Below are 16,313 nucleotides of genomic sequence, written 5' to 3'. Positions count from 1 at the left end.
ACACGAGGTGAGTAACAGGTTGATTTAGTGGAGATCGTGTAGACTCAAAGGGAGTCTAGCTTTAGAGGGAGCAACCTATGGAAGTGTTGAGGTATTTAGGTTCAAATGAGATGAGGCAGAGACACTACCAAGATAACGTGGTTCATTCTACAGAGTATGCTGCAGTGATGAACTAGTGTCTTTGGTGATGATGATGGAGACTTCCTAGTGTTGGAAGTACCTCCCTCACTAAGAGGGAGTGTTGAGATTGGTAGTTTGGGAGGTACCCCAAACCCTAGGGTTCAAAGTTTTGGAGGAATGGGCACCACAAAAATGCTTTGTGGGCTTAAAATCCAAGGTGGGGGTTTTGTATCAAAAGGTGTGGAGTCAAAACCATGAGGAGATTTGATGACTTGGCACATGGAGATGGAAGAGCACCCTTAAAGGAGTAAGAGGCAACTTCAAGCACCATGAGATCCTTTGTCAAAGTGGAGATATTAATTTTGATATGTTTTATGTGGCTTTTGCAAAGGTATTTCATGTAGGCTCAACATGAAGTAAGCCCCCAAGGGCTAGTTGTGCACACTCTAACAAAACATATAAATAGAGGTTGAATGGAGGATCATTTCATTCATTTGTGTGCAACAATTCATAAGGTACACATTTGAAATGGGCTGTAGATCAGGAGCAGCTCAAGCGAAGGAGAGGAGGATGTGATTTAGTGCTTCTTGTGACGGTCTTGAGGGTTGAGTGGATCAGGAGCAGGGTTGATCTTATTTGGACTAGTTTTGGGCTATTTTTTGTGTGAAAGATTGTGTGGACAAACCTTTGGTTGGACCATAGTCTTTCTTGAGGTGAACAACTTGTTTTGTGAGAGATAAAAGGCCTAACCGTGGGCTGGAAATAACCCTAGCAGCGAGCGAAGGGAAGAGGAGCCAAGGAGGAAGGAAGCTGCAGCTGGAGAAAGAGTTTTGGGAGCAGGAAAAGGAGCTAATGTGGACTAGTATCAACCCTAACCAGGCCGAAATCTATAGCATAAGGTACAAACTTAGAACATTGAGAAAGAGGTATATTGTTGATGTGTATAAGTTTGATTTGTTGCTAGAGGATAGAGTCTAGGTTGGACAAAGATTTGAAGGTCATCTTAATGCTGTAAGGAGGGCAATAAGTAGATCTTGGGATCCCTTAGAAGAAGAAGAAGTTATTTTAACGTCCACAAGGCTAAAGATAGCTTATGGGACAGATTGCTTCTTTATATGGCTCTTGTATTCAACCCTTTTGCTGTGAAGTTTCACAATAAACACTCTGAGCTTCTTGACAAACCCCTCACTGAATAGATTATTCCAAGAGCCAGTTGCCAAAATATCTGCATAACTTTCCCTGCTGTCTTTGAAGGCCTCACATTCTAAAATGAAATGCTATTCTGTTTCCACTTTTTCGGAAGAGCAAAAAATACATACTCTTTCCTCCCACACTTCGTTTGGCCTTTTCTAGTGTCTTGTTTCACAATGGAGTTGATGAGAATTAGTCCTTAATTGAGCAATAAGAATTTTGGCTCTCTAAGAAATAGTGGCCCCTATGTACGCTTTTTGTTGATGATTATGAGTGGGATTAAACTCTTGAATATAATATTTTTTCTTTCTCCCTAGCTCTTTCTCCCAAGTACGTTTGTGAAACTTATCCATAACAAAATCTTTTATCTCTTCACTGGTTGTGGGACACATGCTCAATCAAATACGCCATTTACTAAACCATTTGATATTTTGCAGCATCTAAGTCTTCTTTATTTTGCTCAATATGTCATTAAACACAACCTTAGGCCATTTGCCCTCTTCCATTTGCTCAATTTTTTAAAATACCTTATGACCCGCACCATAGCAATTGCTTCAATAGGAGCAACTGCTGTTTCACTTAACAAGATAGCACAAGGAACTGCACTTTTAATTTTGAATTTGTTTGTAATCAAACACTTCTAAATTTTCTCAATTTGTTTCCACTGCATGTCGGATGTACAGCTGGCCCATAGTTCACAATCGTAGAGAATCACTAGAATCACTAAAATCCCAAAAAGAGTTAGACTGGTTTTTCAGTTCCATAACTCTGCCTTTCCAGTTTGATAACTCTGCCTCACATAAAATGCTTTCCAACTCCCCCAAAGTTCTTTTCTTTCTACATCCATCCCAATGTAGATTTCTGTTGAAGCCAATTCCGAGGTATTTGTAATCCGCAACTTCTTCCAGAATGCTGCGTTCAAAGTAGAACCTATGCTGGTTATGTTTCCTTTTGTTAGAGAAAACCACTACTTTCGCTCTGCTAATATTGACTTGCATCTCCACTCTTATACAAAAATGCTCGAGGAATTGGTCTTGCAAACCAAGAGCAAATTTAGCAATCAGAATAAGGTCATTTGTGTACAAAAGAAGCCTTATAACAAACTTGCCCAAATGGATACTGTCACCCCCTTGCGAATTTAGCCACTCTTCAAGCTTGTCAATATATAAACCAAAGAGGGTAGGAGACAATGGGCAACCTTGTTTGACCCCGATATTGCTTCTAAAACTTTCAAAAATGCCTGCTGAAGTTCTAATTTTAACTTTCACCTCTTCATAAAACCTATGCACAACTGCTCTCAAATGCCTGGGAACCCCAAGTTCCTCCATTCTGTGCCAAAGCTTATCCCTAGGAACCATGTCAAAGGCTTTTTTGAAATCAACAAAGCAACAAAAGACTTCTTCCTTTTTCTCCCAAACTTTTTCAATGATGTGCCTTAAAGTTATACCATGATCAATTGTGGAATGTTTAGGTCTAAAACTTGCTTGCCCTTTAGCATATTTATCTCTTTCTTCTGCCCATTTGTTGATTTTATTTTCTAACATGCTTCCAAATAACTTTGCAAACAAGGGGTTTATCATTATGGTCTTATAATTGGAGGGATTATTGACGTCACCACTCTTGAAAAGAGGTATTGCCAGACTAGTTGTCCAATCTGTGGGGAACCCTTGTTGTATGATGCTGTTGAAAATTTTTGTAACGTGAGGTGCAAGAATTTTTAAGCCCCACTTTAGATACTCTGCTTGGAGTTCAAATAAGTCTTTTGTTTTTCCAACACCCAACTTCTTGATACCCATCTCTACCTCTTGCACCGTGAAGAATTTTGTATCAGTGTTGACCAAAGGAGGAGGGTCAACCTTGAGATCCTGCTCATAAAGTTGTATTGCATAGTCAAACCATTTAGAAGCTATAATATTGTTTTCAGTTTGCATCTTTCTCGGTTGGAGTTCCTTCTAAAATAATTTGGGGTTATTTTTCCCAAGGAAGATTAGTTCTCTCGAAACCATCAAATCAACCTTTTTCTTTCTTAATATCTGCTTGTAAGCTTTGAGCTTTATGTTATCCTTGTTTGACTCTTTCCACATTCTCCTTGCCTTTTTGCATTCCTTGTCAAACCAAAGCATTAATCGAAAAGCAATTTGTTTTAGACTTCTTATTTTTTGCTCTTTTGCACTCTGCAAGTGCGCTTTGAATTAAATGTGTTAATTCGTGACTATGAAGGTCATAAAATGGGATTTTCTCCTTCTCGAAGAGCCTCTGTAACGCTATTTTGAAGGTATTACAATTTTTTGGAGTCAAGAACTCTGCCCTTTGGGAGATTTTGTTGAACACTCTAGGTTTTTGACCCTAAATGCTTCTTTTTGGTCCAAGAGAAACTTAAATAAATTGGTTTGTGATCTGATTTTAAGTCCCAAAGCTGATCTCCAATCAAAACTTCCTCCATTTTCTCACACAAACTATGTGAGCAAATTACATAGTCTACTACACTTGCTCCATTGTAAGTATTGCAAGGGAAATCATAGGAGTTTTCCCATCTAGTCAAACCATTGCAAATGACTAAATCGAAAGCCCCACATAGAGTGAGCAATTGTTCAACAAAGAGATTGCAATCCTTGTCCTCTGAAATTCTTTCCCACTGATGATTACTCTCTTCTATAAGCTAGATAGGGTCGCAATCTTCTTTACAACAAAGAAAGCTAGCTTGCTCACTTGCAGTCCTAGCATTGAAATCACCCACCTAGTTGAGAATATGTTGCAATATCGTCCTTGAAGGTTGCAAAGGGATCTTTGTGGTCAAGCCCTCTACTTTTGTAGATTTTGGAACTTGTGACGAAAAATATAGCATGTTGCAATTCTGATGTGATTTCCATTTTTTGATCTTTTTCTAGCTGAATGAAACAACCTGCTTTTTCTCTCGCTAATACCATGATACCCCTGTGTCCTTTGCCATTTCGTGCTGCCATGTTCCACACTGCCATCTTACAATACCCTTCAAACAAAGGTGTCTTGCACCCTTCATGCTAATTATGTCTCTATCTTCCGCAATAGGCCCTAACGCATTTTCAACAAACTAATCTGACGAAAACATGGGTATGACTTGATTGCTATTTGTTTTGACATGCAAGACTCACATTTGAGTCTTTGTTTTTGCTTGCCCATACTGACCTTGCTTCCTGATTTCCTGCTAAAGAGTTTGTTGCCTCTTCTTTATTATCATCTTGTTGCGCTGTTTTGGAAGGAGGCCCAAATCGTGCTAACACAACTTTACCCTTATAAATCCATGCTCTCTTGCCCTCATCTCTTGCTGCCCTAACCTTTGACATTTCCTCCCCCCCTTCCTCTTGTTGTCTTACAGTTAAATCATCTTCTAGAAAAAAGAGAGAACCCCTCAAGATGCTTCTTTCTTAGAATGATATATTTATCACACAAGCTAGGCATGATGAATTTTATGGGCTTGGCTCTCTCACTGTTAAACTTTCCTACCCTCCATGCTTGGCATATTTGTCCTTGCCATAACAGCTTGTCTTTCAAGAAGTCCCTTGCAAGGTCAAGAGTAGATTCATTTTTCCCATAGTCTTTCACCCCTTTAATAATTATGTTTGCTGCTCTATCTTGCCTTTCCTTGCTTTCTCTATCTTGCATGTTGCCAACTTGAATTTTTGCTTCTCCTTCCATATTAGTAGAACTGCTAATAACTTGAGCCAAGGTTTTTGAACTTTTGTGGAACCTCCTTTCCTTTCTTCTCTTGCTATCTCTTCATGGTTGTCTATTTGGGCAACCTCTTTCCCTTTATCTTGGGATGGTTTCGCATTCACCACCTTTGTACTCTCCACTACAAATTTCTTCATGTTTTGCACATTCGCCTTCATGTGTTGCCATTTTGTCTTCCCTATCAGGAGAGTTTTCTGTAGCGATGCCACTTTCTCCTTCAAAATTTTATTGCTTTCTTCTAAAGACTGGTTCTAGACTGTTATTACATGAATTGTATGATCTCTTTCTTGCTCTTTAGCTTCTAAACTTCCCACCTCTTTTTTTGCACTTAACAATTCTTTCACGTAGAGATTAGATGATCAGGTGAGAGGTGTGGATGTGGGACTAGAAGGCAGAATCATCATTGACTTTTCTTTTGGGCTTGCAAAGGGGACTTGTTTGAATATTGCTTATTGCGAAGGGCCCGAGTACTTTCCCTTTGAGATTGTTTTTTCCTTGTCTGCTCCCATTTTAGACGGACTAGTCTTTGTTTTAAAAATGCCTCGATACTATTTGGCATTGACCCATATCCACTTCCCAACTTTGGTTGATGAGGCAATTTTCACTTGTCCTAGATCATTTGTTTCCACAGGTTCTGCAATTTCTTGTCTCGTTGTCATGTTTGAATGCATGTATATGTTAAGTTCCAACCCCTTCACTGTTGTAGTGCCAAACTCCTAATTCCTCCACCCAGCTTCGGACCGTGCCTCCCTCAAACCCAAACCCAAACCCTCATCTGGGAAAACCCTCATTGTTAGAATGTTGTTCTTCTTTTCAAACATTTTCAAACATCGTGCCTCATGTAGCTGCTTTGGATTCGAATGCTTTTGGGTTCTGATTGTTTTTTCCTTGTCTGCTCCCATTTTAGACGGACTAGTCTTTGTTTTAAAAATGCCTCGATACTATTTGGCATTGACCCATATCCACTTCCCAACTTTGGTTGATGAGGCAATTTTCACTTGTCCTAGATCATTTGTTTCCACAGGTTCTGCAATTTCTTGTCTCGTTGTCATGTTTGAATGCATGTATATGTTAAGTTCCAACCCCTTCACTGTTGTAGTGCCAAACTCCTAATTCCTCCACCCAGCTTCGGACCGTGCCTCCCTCAAACCCAAACCCAAACCCTCATCTGGGAAAACCCTCATTGTTAGAATGTTGTTCTTCTTTTCAAACATTTTCAAACATCGTGCCTCATGTAGCTGCTTTGGATTCGAATGCTTTTGGGTTCTGTTTACAGCGACATACGCGATCGAGATTATCGACGATTAAGCCTTCTACCACCCTTCCTCTTTTGTCCGCCTTGGTCGTCGTGTTAATGGTTGCCTAGATCAATTGTAAATCACATTGAGAAGAAACAGAGTTCAACCTGTTCTGGGAAGCTCGAGCGTGAAAATTGTTAGATCATGAAGTAATCTAGTTATAAGAGGTTACGATTGCATTGCGTTGCGATCTTGGTAAAGGAGAACAAGACTCCTCCCCTCGAATGCTTGGAGCTCAGTTGTCTGCCCCTACTGTTGCTTGGGAATGGGTGGATCAATGGAGCAGTTTGCTGGCGGAGGCGTTATCGTTGGTGTTCTGGAAAGGTTTTCTATGGATGGGGTGTTTAAACCACAGTCCATCATTCAACGATTGTTATAACCATAGCCATCCTGGTATTTTGATCCACTGATGTTTCCTCGCTTTGAACACTGCGGGGAAAAATAGCAAAAGCCATTCATAAGGAATTTCATGCTTTTAGTGCATACATTGAAGGACTAATGAGTTGCTCAGAGAGGCAAAATTAGAACCCCTAAGTGAAGCATCTTGTGAAAGACTACAAAGGCTACTAGAAGGGTAATGTGTTGAGCCAAAGAAGTTGATCCTTGAAATGAAGAAGGGAAACTAGAAGTGCTAGTTGACAAGCCTTGAATTGTTTGTAAGAGGACATCTTCAGTAGAAGCGGGCAACCCTCCATGCCCTAAGTTTGTTTTCATTGGGCAGCACATGAAGACAATACTGGGAAGAAAGTCCCTAAGAGTTGTCCTTGAAGGACTAAGGAGCAGGCTAGTGGGTAGGAAGTCCCAAAGTGTGTTGACTTGAAGGACCAAGGAGCAACAAGTGGGCAGATGTGAAGACCCGAGGTGTTGATTCATTGATGGATGAATGATCAACTAGAGGGCTGATTGGAGCCGTGTTTAGTGACCTAAAAGACCTGGATCATTGATAGAGGCAAAGAGGTGATGCTACAGATCAGGAGCCAAACGACCGAGCAGTTGTGTTCAAGGTATGACGAAGGCAGCTGTGATGGTGCACTACATCAACTAGATAATCAATGTATCTTGTTCAGGGTGGTTTGGTTGTCATAGTTGTTGACAACGAGCCCTAGTTTGTAATCTTGTATAAGTGGATGTCTGAGGGCCATTATCCCTAGTACGGGAGTCCTAGACAATTGTATTACAATTTGTTAATATAATGAAGTTGGGTTGTTGAAAATTGTAAATAAAAAGTTGTCTATTTTGTGCACTAGTTGATTTACTGCTGTTTATATTTCCCTGTGCAAAGTAGTTTGTTGTGGCATTTGGATTGGTAGTGTCAGAGATTCCAAGATTCTAACCTAGACTCTAGTGCTGTGGAAAATCAATAACATACAATTACGTAACTATCTAATACACCAAATTTAATAATTTTTTTTTGCTTTGAAAAAATCTTTCGATGTCGAGATAAGAAAATAAACCTTGTATGGGAAGACAAATAATTTCAATTCTAGAGTACACAAAATTAGAGTTACAATTATTCAGGGATATGATTGCTCTTTCTACCTCCTTGAAATTCATGAAACTAATCAACTCTTGTATGTATTTTTGCTGGCTCTCTATGTAGCTTAACAAGTTGTAACAGTTTTGCCTTATGTCACTCACTTTTTGTATGTGTATTTTCTAGTGGCACCTCTTTTGTACTATTCATGTGTGCAACCTTAGTCAACTTACCTTTATGTGCTTCGTGCATGCAGCATGATTCATTATCATGATGTCACCTCTATGTCTTTGTTGCTACACAACATACTAGTGCACTTGTGAGCCTTACCCTCAGTGCTTTTGCAATTTTGGTCCTCCATGATTTGTGATTTGCGCATGGTTGAAGTCTATGTGGATTTTGTGGACTAGGATGTTAACTTGTAGACACTAATTTCGTGCCTCTCATTTTTCACCTTATGGTATGGTATGTGACTTAACTTTTAAGTACCTTAAGTCTCTTTCTTTTGTATAGTACAACATATCTATATTATATGATGGTTATAATATGCTAATTTTATCATGAAAAAGGTTTGCTTGGGTCTCTTGAAACAATATTTTGACGTATAGATTGTGAGGAGGTCAATCAATTTGTGGCTTGTTGTATCTCTGCAAATGTGCCACTTTTAGTTTGGTGCAATTTCCTTATTATAGGAGATGGCCAGGGACATTAATGAAGTGCCAAAAGGAAATGAGCATTGGATATAAAAATATTTTCAACATTTTGGCTCCATAACAAAATAAAATAATTTTATTTGTGTCCAATGAATGGCCATGAATGTCGGTCAATGGGACTAAAAAGAGTATCATCCGTGTAATACAAAGTGGGAGTTGTGGTGGCAGCTCCTAAATTTAAGTAATCGAAGCTACATAGAGCTAAGAAACTAGTCCAAGAGAGGACACGAATGGAGATATGAAAAATAAATATGATGAATGTGGGTCATTGGGCACCACGAGTTATATTGGAGAATAGGTAAAGTCACTTAATTATGAATTAGTATGATTTATTTATTATGTCACACTGGTTGATTTAGCAACTTTATATATACAAGTAGTTGGTTTTTCACTAAGACTATAAGTTGCTCGTATTACTCTGCATGAATGCCACACATGTGGTTCAGACATTGAATAGTTAGATTCACTAATTGTCTCCAGCAACGAATATGTTGAGAAATCTAGGGGCAACTAGAATAGATGATTTCTCTTACTTTGGTAACTGCTTGTGATGTATTTTTTACTTCACTTGATTAACTTCTTTTTTCACTTATTAATATTATGTATTTATTATCAAATAACTACCAAACCATAAAGAACAATGAGACAAGAGGCCACAAGATATAGGCTATCAGCCAAGGCCAAAACCTCTCTTTTTGAGAGGAAAACCCACAAGAACTCTTCTCTTCTTATAGAACTTCAAATGACGAATTCCAAAACCTATGACCCTTGACCAAGACCCCTCCAAGACCAAGTCAAAACTCCTCTTTGAAGAACTTACTTCTCATGGAGTCAATCCAAGTCAAACTTGCCTTATGACAACAACAACTTCTCCCTTGACCAAGATTTCAGACCTGCAACTGACTGCAATTTTCGGTTGCTGCAGAAACCCTAGGTGGCACGTGTGAGGGAATTATGGTGACTTTAGCTTCTTTTCTTCTTCGCTAGGGCAGCCTTCTCTTCCTTGATTACTCGGCTTGCAAAATTGACTTCTTGTCACACAAAATTTGGCTTCTTCTACAACTCGTCCTTACTGCCACAAAGTGATGCCCTAGATCTCGCATGTGTGATGAGATGTAGCCCAAAACAGAACATAAATTTCGTTTTTCTTTTGCTTGTTTCTCTTCCTTTTCCTTGCTCTTCTCTAGGTCTTCCTATCTTGTTGATTGAAATTCTTGTGTGCTTCATGGATGTCTTTTGAATGAGGCCGAGTGCTTCTATTTATAGTCTTCTATGGTGGTCGAATAGCCCTCTGTCTAGAAGCCAACTTGTTCTTCTTGGTTGGCCGACTTGTCATCTATTGAAGGCTGACTTGTTGTAGCACCATGACAAGGTCTTGGAGGGTCTTTGAATCAAGTTTTTGACTTAATAAATTTTCTTTACAATATACATGAAAATGACTCAATTGACTTGTAGACTCACTGACAAGCCCTAGAAGCACTCATTGGGTGCTTGACCTAAAGATGAATTTTCCTTGAGCATGAAATCCATGCTCCAAGAATAACAATAATAAATTTATATTTCTCTTTACATCAAATACATAAAAGCATGATTACATGTCATTATGAAGATCGAACCTAGTTACATATTTCAACAGAATAAACATTACATTTCTAATACGGATGGATGGAAGCATGCAAGGAACATGTCATTGACAATTTTGGATAGATGGAAGGATGCAAGGAATGAGCCAATGACTAATGTCATTGTCGTGTGCCCACAAGGAGTTATTGTTTTGATTGCTATAGATTTCACTAGGGAGATGAAAGATGTTGAATTTATTGCCACTATCATCACTGCTACAATCAAATAAGTGGGGCCAGCTAACATTTTTCAGTTCATCATGGATAACCAAAGGGTTTGCAAAGAATTACGTTTAATTATGGAGGCTAAATATAATTACATATTCTGGGCTGCATCTGTTGTGTGCTGTCTTAACGTAATGTTCAAAAGGACGGGGAAAATTTGTTGGGTAAGAAGAGTCTATAATGAGTGAGAGAAACAGCGAAGTTCATTTGAAACCATCACATATTCCAAGTCATGAACTGATAATTCAAGAAATTGCAGTCCTTGAAGTTGCATACAAATTCCTAGTAAAATTATTATTATGGATTTGGAAGAGGCTTATTGTCTAGCAGGCCCATGGAAGTGAAATCAGTCTTCACTTGCACAGTGATCGGTGATATTTAGGCTTGTGTGGAGACAATCCCAAAAGTGACAGAGCCCAACAACTAAGAGGTTGATTCTTGTAGATGATTGGTAGGCTAGGGCGGAATATTTTCTGTTTTTTTTGAGCTACTAATGTGATCCATCATTCTGGATGTTGAGACACGTGAGGGATATTTCAAATGAAAAAAAAGCAGGACCTGGAGTAAAGATTCTATAATCAAATTTATGAAAGAGTCACCAAATAGAGGAATGAGATGATGATTCCATCATATTTATTGATGTTTGCTCAAATCCTTTGTACTTTTTTGTCATTTACTGGAAGAAAAGCACCAATCAAGATAAGGAAGTTGTAGTTGGATATATGACCTCCTGAAAGTGTACAAATCCTAAGAGCATTGGAGGTCGGCTAGGAATCTTCTCCATTTGTATTTTCTACCTGATGCGGTGGGGGTGCGGTTGGGTGGTGTTATAATGTGGAGGTGAATTCTGTTGAGCACAAGAAGACAGGGCCAATTAAATTGTGGTACTATTATACTGGCACCGTGGATTGTCTTCAAAATTTAACAATTATGCTTCCATCACGTAGGATTCTAGTTCTGATCAGTTCAAAGGAATTGGGTAATAATGATTTCTGGCAGTTGTTGAAATGTCAAAGGAATTATGCTGCTGTCACGCAGGTTGCTAGTTTATGATCAGTTCGAAGGCATTGGAGTACTGATGATCGTGCATTTGTTGAAGTGTCATAGATTGGTAGCAAATTTGAAACAAGGCCCCAGGTGATTGTATCTGTCCATTACAATCTTTCTTCTTTGTCATCTAGAAAACTGGGTTACAGGATGTAGAATGTGGACTCAGAGTTACGAGGCTTGGACATGTCCTTGAAGGCAATATCTCACATTCCATTTGGTAGAAGGGGTAAAATGACACATTCCTGCAACAATGCAGATTTTGGATCGCGGTTTAAGTTTGCTTCACTGTCCAATTTTCCTGCCCCTGTAATAACAATATAATCATGAAGATGAAAACATGAATCTATTTTATGATATGTACAGTGATTGATGACTTTTCAAACGAGCAGACACTCATTTTGTATTGTGCTCTAGTGTTTACCTAGATGGCTCAATATGAACAAAAATGCAAGCTCTTGAGTTGCATTATGTATAACTTGTATGTATTTCTATTTATTCTGTATCTAGCCATGCTGATACATTTATAAAAAACAAATGTGATGTATCCATCAATATCCTGGTAAATTTGTCTCCTTTGCTACCTGGACTGCTGGTATATGGATCAAAGGAGCTGCTTGAGCCATTATATTATGTCCTTTAATGGCAGACTTTGCTCATCTAAAGTATCAAAATTCCAAGTGGTAGACTAATTGCTGAAGTAGGGGACAATCCCTATATCATGCAGACCAAAGTTGTCACATACATACCCGAACTCCAACGAGCACCCACGTCATACTCTAGAACCTATTCTAACTTAATGACAAACTTGGAGAAAAGTTGTAGGATGTCCTTGTGATAATAGAAACTATCTTTCGGAAGTCACCAAATAACCAGAAGAAATGGATGTATTGAATGTGAACACTGAAACATGATAGCACAAGTGTCAAACATAAAAAACTTGGTATTTTAAATACTTCTTGTGAACTCAAAATGTGAACACTGAAACATGATAGCACAAGTGTCAAACATAAAAAACTTGGTATTTTAAATACTTCTTGTGAACTCAAAATGTTCAATGGAAATCATATTTTCCCATTGATTCTGCCTTTTATTGTTGCTTCAGCAATAAGCTATTCTGCTAGTTGATTACCTTTTGCTAAAATATCTAATGGAAATACAACTTTGGACTTTTTCCAGCTGGTATGATATGGCGGGCTTCCAGTGAAAACACAAGCATATTTTGTTCTTCTTGGTTATCCTGACTCAAAGTTGGATTCAGGTTTATTTTATATAAACAATGGGAACTGGGGAAGAAGCAACGCCAACTAAGCCTGCTGCCAAACCATCTTCCTCCTCCCAGGTGTGCCTCCCAGGTGCCATTATCTGGAGGGATCATTTATCCATCCTCTACGCTGCTAGAAAGTTGGGGTCTCATGCTGTTCTTTTTGTATTTGCAGGAGACACCGACAACACCTGTTTATCCAGATTGGGCAGCTGCTTTCCAGGTTTGCAATTGTTTATCCTTACGAACTGTATCTGGCTGATAGAAAATAAAAGCATTACACAAGTCATCTAAGCTGTGCCTGTTTTTCAGGCATATTATGGTCCAGGTGCTACCCCACCTCCTCCTGCCTTTTTTGCTTCAACAGTGGGATCTGCACCAACTCCACATCCATACATGTGGGGTGGACAGGTAGTTAAATTTGGTAGTTAGATATATATTTTCCCAGTAAGCATTGAATGTAATGTGTTGAAAATTAATTTGATTGTATCTTGTTTTTCAGCCGTTGATGCCACCTTATGGGACTCCACTACCATATCCTGCAATGTATCCACATGGAGGAATCTATGCACATCCTTCCATGCCTCCGGTAATTTCCCCTTCTGAATTTACTTTTCCCCACTTGTCCTTCAGTTTTTTTCTTTTATATATGCTACGTACATTGAAATGCAGGAACTGAAGTTACATCTTTCTGTCATATTTTGGGTTGTGCAAAAATTCAGAGTCTGAGTTTGTGTACACAGCCACTCTTTCCCAATCCAATTATCCTCTGATACCCATCATTGGTTATCTGTATATACAGTGGTCATATTCTTAGTTTTATAGGCACAGTTGTGTGGAATTTATGGCATCATTTCAAAAATTGCTGTCACTACAGGGTGCACTTCCGTATGGCCACTATGGAATGCCATCACCTGGCAATGCTGAAGTTACAACGGTAACTACATTACCTGTTCTAGACAGTGAGTATTTTATGAGTTGTCTAGACTATGCCGCTAATGACTTATCCACCTGTTGAAGAGTTTGAACTGAAATCCTTTTTCTGAATGAATACAGACTTTAGCACTTCCAAATGCTGAAGCAGAAGCGAAGTCCTCGGAAGGCAAAGAGCGGAATACAATGAAGAGATCAAAAGGAAGTTTAGGAAGCCTTGGAATGATTACTGGCAAAGGAGGAGAAGGTGGCAAGGCAACATCGGGATCTGCAAATGAGGCCATGTCACAAAGGTATGGATTTTTGCCATCTGTGTTTATAAGGCTGTGATCTACTATACAATATTTTGGAGAATCTGGACAAACAGAGTGTAGAGACTTTTGTAGGAACAAAGGCATGATTCTTTATTTGCTATTTTTGTTTTAATATTTATCTAATTTGACTATTGGTCACAGTGGGGACAGTGGCAGTGACGGTTCAAGCGAAGGAAGCGAGGAAGATAACACTCAAACTGTTAGGCCAAGCCCTTTTCTTTCCCTTTTTAATATTTGCCAAGATTTCTCTGATTTTGGGATGGGTATCTGTCCCTGGTTAAGCATACCAACACAGTTTTCCCCGTGAGATTTATTTTAACTGATTTTATTATGCTTTCTGAACGTTTTCCAGGAGTCACAAGTGGCGAGAAAGAGAAGTTTTGATCAAATGATAGTAGATGGTATACCTATTTTTTAAATTATAAATATTTTTTACTTTCCATTTTTGGGCCCTTATTTGAATGGATTATTGGATCTCAAAAGGAACAAAGTATTATTTATTTTATTGGCAATTGCAGGAGCCAATGCTCAGAGTACCAATATTCAATCATATAATACTCAGGCTGGAGAACCCTATGTGACTTCTGGCGGGCATGCAATGGGTAATCCCATTAGTCAAGCTGTTGCTGCAGTTCCACTGGGCTCAGTGACAGGAAAACCAGCAACCAGTGGGCCTATCACTAATTTGAATATTGGTATGGACTATTGGAATGCCACTCCACCTGGAGCTATAACAACTGTAAAAGGAAGGGGTAGTACAGCTGGTATTTCAACAGCAATAGTTCCAGCAACTGCTCAACTTATGCCGTCTGGTCGTGATGGTGTTCCTCCCGAGCTATGGATCCAGGTTTATATCTAACGATGTGGTCCACCTATTTGAAAAATGTCGTGACATAAGTTAATTTCTGTAGCAATATTTGTATGCCTAAGTAAGACGATTTACAGGATGAGAGGGAGCTGAAACGACAGAGGCGAAAGCAATCTAATAGGGAGTCAGCTAGACGTTCAAGGTTGCGGAAACAGGTACGATGAGCAATGATTGCCCATTTATGATGTATCTTCAGTCAAAGGGATTTTCTGCTTTGATGCGTGTAAAGCCTTTTTGTTATTTGAAGATTGGAGCACTTATTAGAAGGGCCTTATTTTGCTTTCAGACTTTCAGACACAATAAACTTGATTGACCATGTTAACATATGTGGAGCAGGCTGAGTGTGAAGAATTGGCAACAAAAGTTGAGACCTTGACTGTAGAAAACATGGCACTTAGAAATGAACTAAACCGAATGGCAGAGGAATGCAAAAAACTAACCGCAGAGAATGCTTCCATAATGGTATTATATATATACTTCGCTGTTTCATTCAGCTTTAATTAATTTTCTACACGATGATCCCAAGAATGATGTTGTATCCATTGCAGCAACAACGTTTGTGTTGACATAACTATTCTGTGTTACAGGAGCAACTGAAGTCGCATGGGGAAGATATGACGACGATTACTGAAGAAAATGGTTCAACTAAGATATCATTGCAGTCGGTAAAACCTGAAGGCAATGGCCATTTTCATGATATATCTAGGGGAATCAATTCGAATTCTACTGAAAGAAATGAACAAAGGCAGAGTGAGACCTGTGATTCAAACGGGAAGGTTCATACGTTACTAGATGCGAATGCTCGTTCTGATACAGGTTAAAATATGCCTCTAATGTGTTTTGATTTAAGTTAGTTGGCAGATGGAAGTTCGGGAGTCCATACCGTTTTGCTTGTTTTGGGCTGTCTCCAAACTTTTCATGCACTAATATAGTGACCGATGCTTGTTAATCTAGAAATTTAATTAGCCTGGATTATGACCAAGACCATTTCTGTAAAAAAAAAATAACCCACGATAAACATTAGAAGAGGTGGGTTCAGCCATAACTACGATCATATCATTATTTGGTACAGCTAACCTGCTATGAGTAGTTTCTTACTCGGGTCATGTAATTCTTCTCAATGGCCCAATTCAGTTCTAGTTTCTCCGTTACGAGACAACAGGGTGTCAAAATCATGAACAAAGATGGCGTTTTTCATTATTTTGTCCTCGGAACAATCTGTGTGCAAAGATATAACTTTTGTTATTTGATACTCCACAAAGGATAACTTTGAAGGATGACTTTGTTATTATTAAATAATCCTCGATGTATTGTCATATGCAAAACATATTCGCCTCAGTTGTTTGGAATGGTGAGTTTTGCAGCTGTAGATTAAAGTAGCAATGTTGGACATTGGGTTGGAGCATCATATGTATTTGATTTTGCATTTGGGATAAACTTTATTGGCAGGATCTAAGAAACTTGTCACATGCTATAATAGCTGCATGGTGCATGAAAGGTTTCTCTGTAGTTTGGATTATTGTCCATGTAGCA

At 38.8% G+C, this 16,313-nt stretch overlaps 1 protein-coding gene across 2 annotated transcripts in view; it reads left to right on the top strand.

Annotated features, from left to right (window-relative positions):
- The window catches only part of LOC149224978 (bZIP transcription factor 16-like), a 50,245-nt gene extending 34,138 nt beyond the window's left edge, over positions 1 to 16,107 (top strand). Inside the window, exons 2-13 of one of the 2 annotated variants that reach the window (XM_089386378.1) lie at positions 12,663 to 12,743; positions 12,841 to 12,888; positions 12,978 to 13,076; positions 13,168 to 13,254; positions 13,543 to 13,602; positions 13,722 to 13,891; positions 14,054 to 14,111; positions 14,265 to 14,313; positions 14,431 to 14,759; positions 14,858 to 14,935; positions 15,117 to 15,242; positions 15,368 to 16,107. In XM_089386378.1, coding sequence (XP_089242504.1) covers positions 12,681 to 12,743; positions 12,841 to 12,888; positions 12,978 to 13,076; positions 13,168 to 13,254; positions 13,543 to 13,602; positions 13,722 to 13,891; positions 14,054 to 14,111; positions 14,265 to 14,313; positions 14,431 to 14,759; positions 14,858 to 14,935; positions 15,117 to 15,242; positions 15,368 to 15,601 — 1,401 coding nt within the window. In that variant the 5' untranslated portion in view covers positions 12,663 to 12,680 and the 3' untranslated portion in view covers positions 15,602 to 16,107. Of the gene's footprint in view, positions 1 to 12,580; positions 12,744 to 12,840; positions 12,889 to 12,977; positions 13,077 to 13,167; positions 13,255 to 13,542; positions 13,603 to 13,721; positions 13,892 to 14,053; positions 14,112 to 14,264; positions 14,314 to 14,430; positions 14,760 to 14,857; positions 14,936 to 15,116; positions 15,243 to 15,367 lie in introns of both variants that reach the window. The other variant, XM_089386377.1, reaches the window with a different exon arrangement.
- Positions 16,108 to 16,313: the final 206 nt, after the last annotated feature.

Source organism: Pinus tabuliformis, chromosome Q (assembly GCF_031772625.1).
Source record: "Pinus tabuliformis cultivar Carrire ecotype Pingquan chromosome Q, CPIR1, whole genome shotgun sequence".
Lineage (NCBI taxonomy): Eukaryota > Viridiplantae > Streptophyta > Pinopsida > Pinales > Pinaceae > Pinus > Pinus tabuliformis.
The sequence above is the reverse complement of the archived record's forward strand: the minus strand, read 5'-3'. Positions and strand labels throughout refer to the sequence as shown.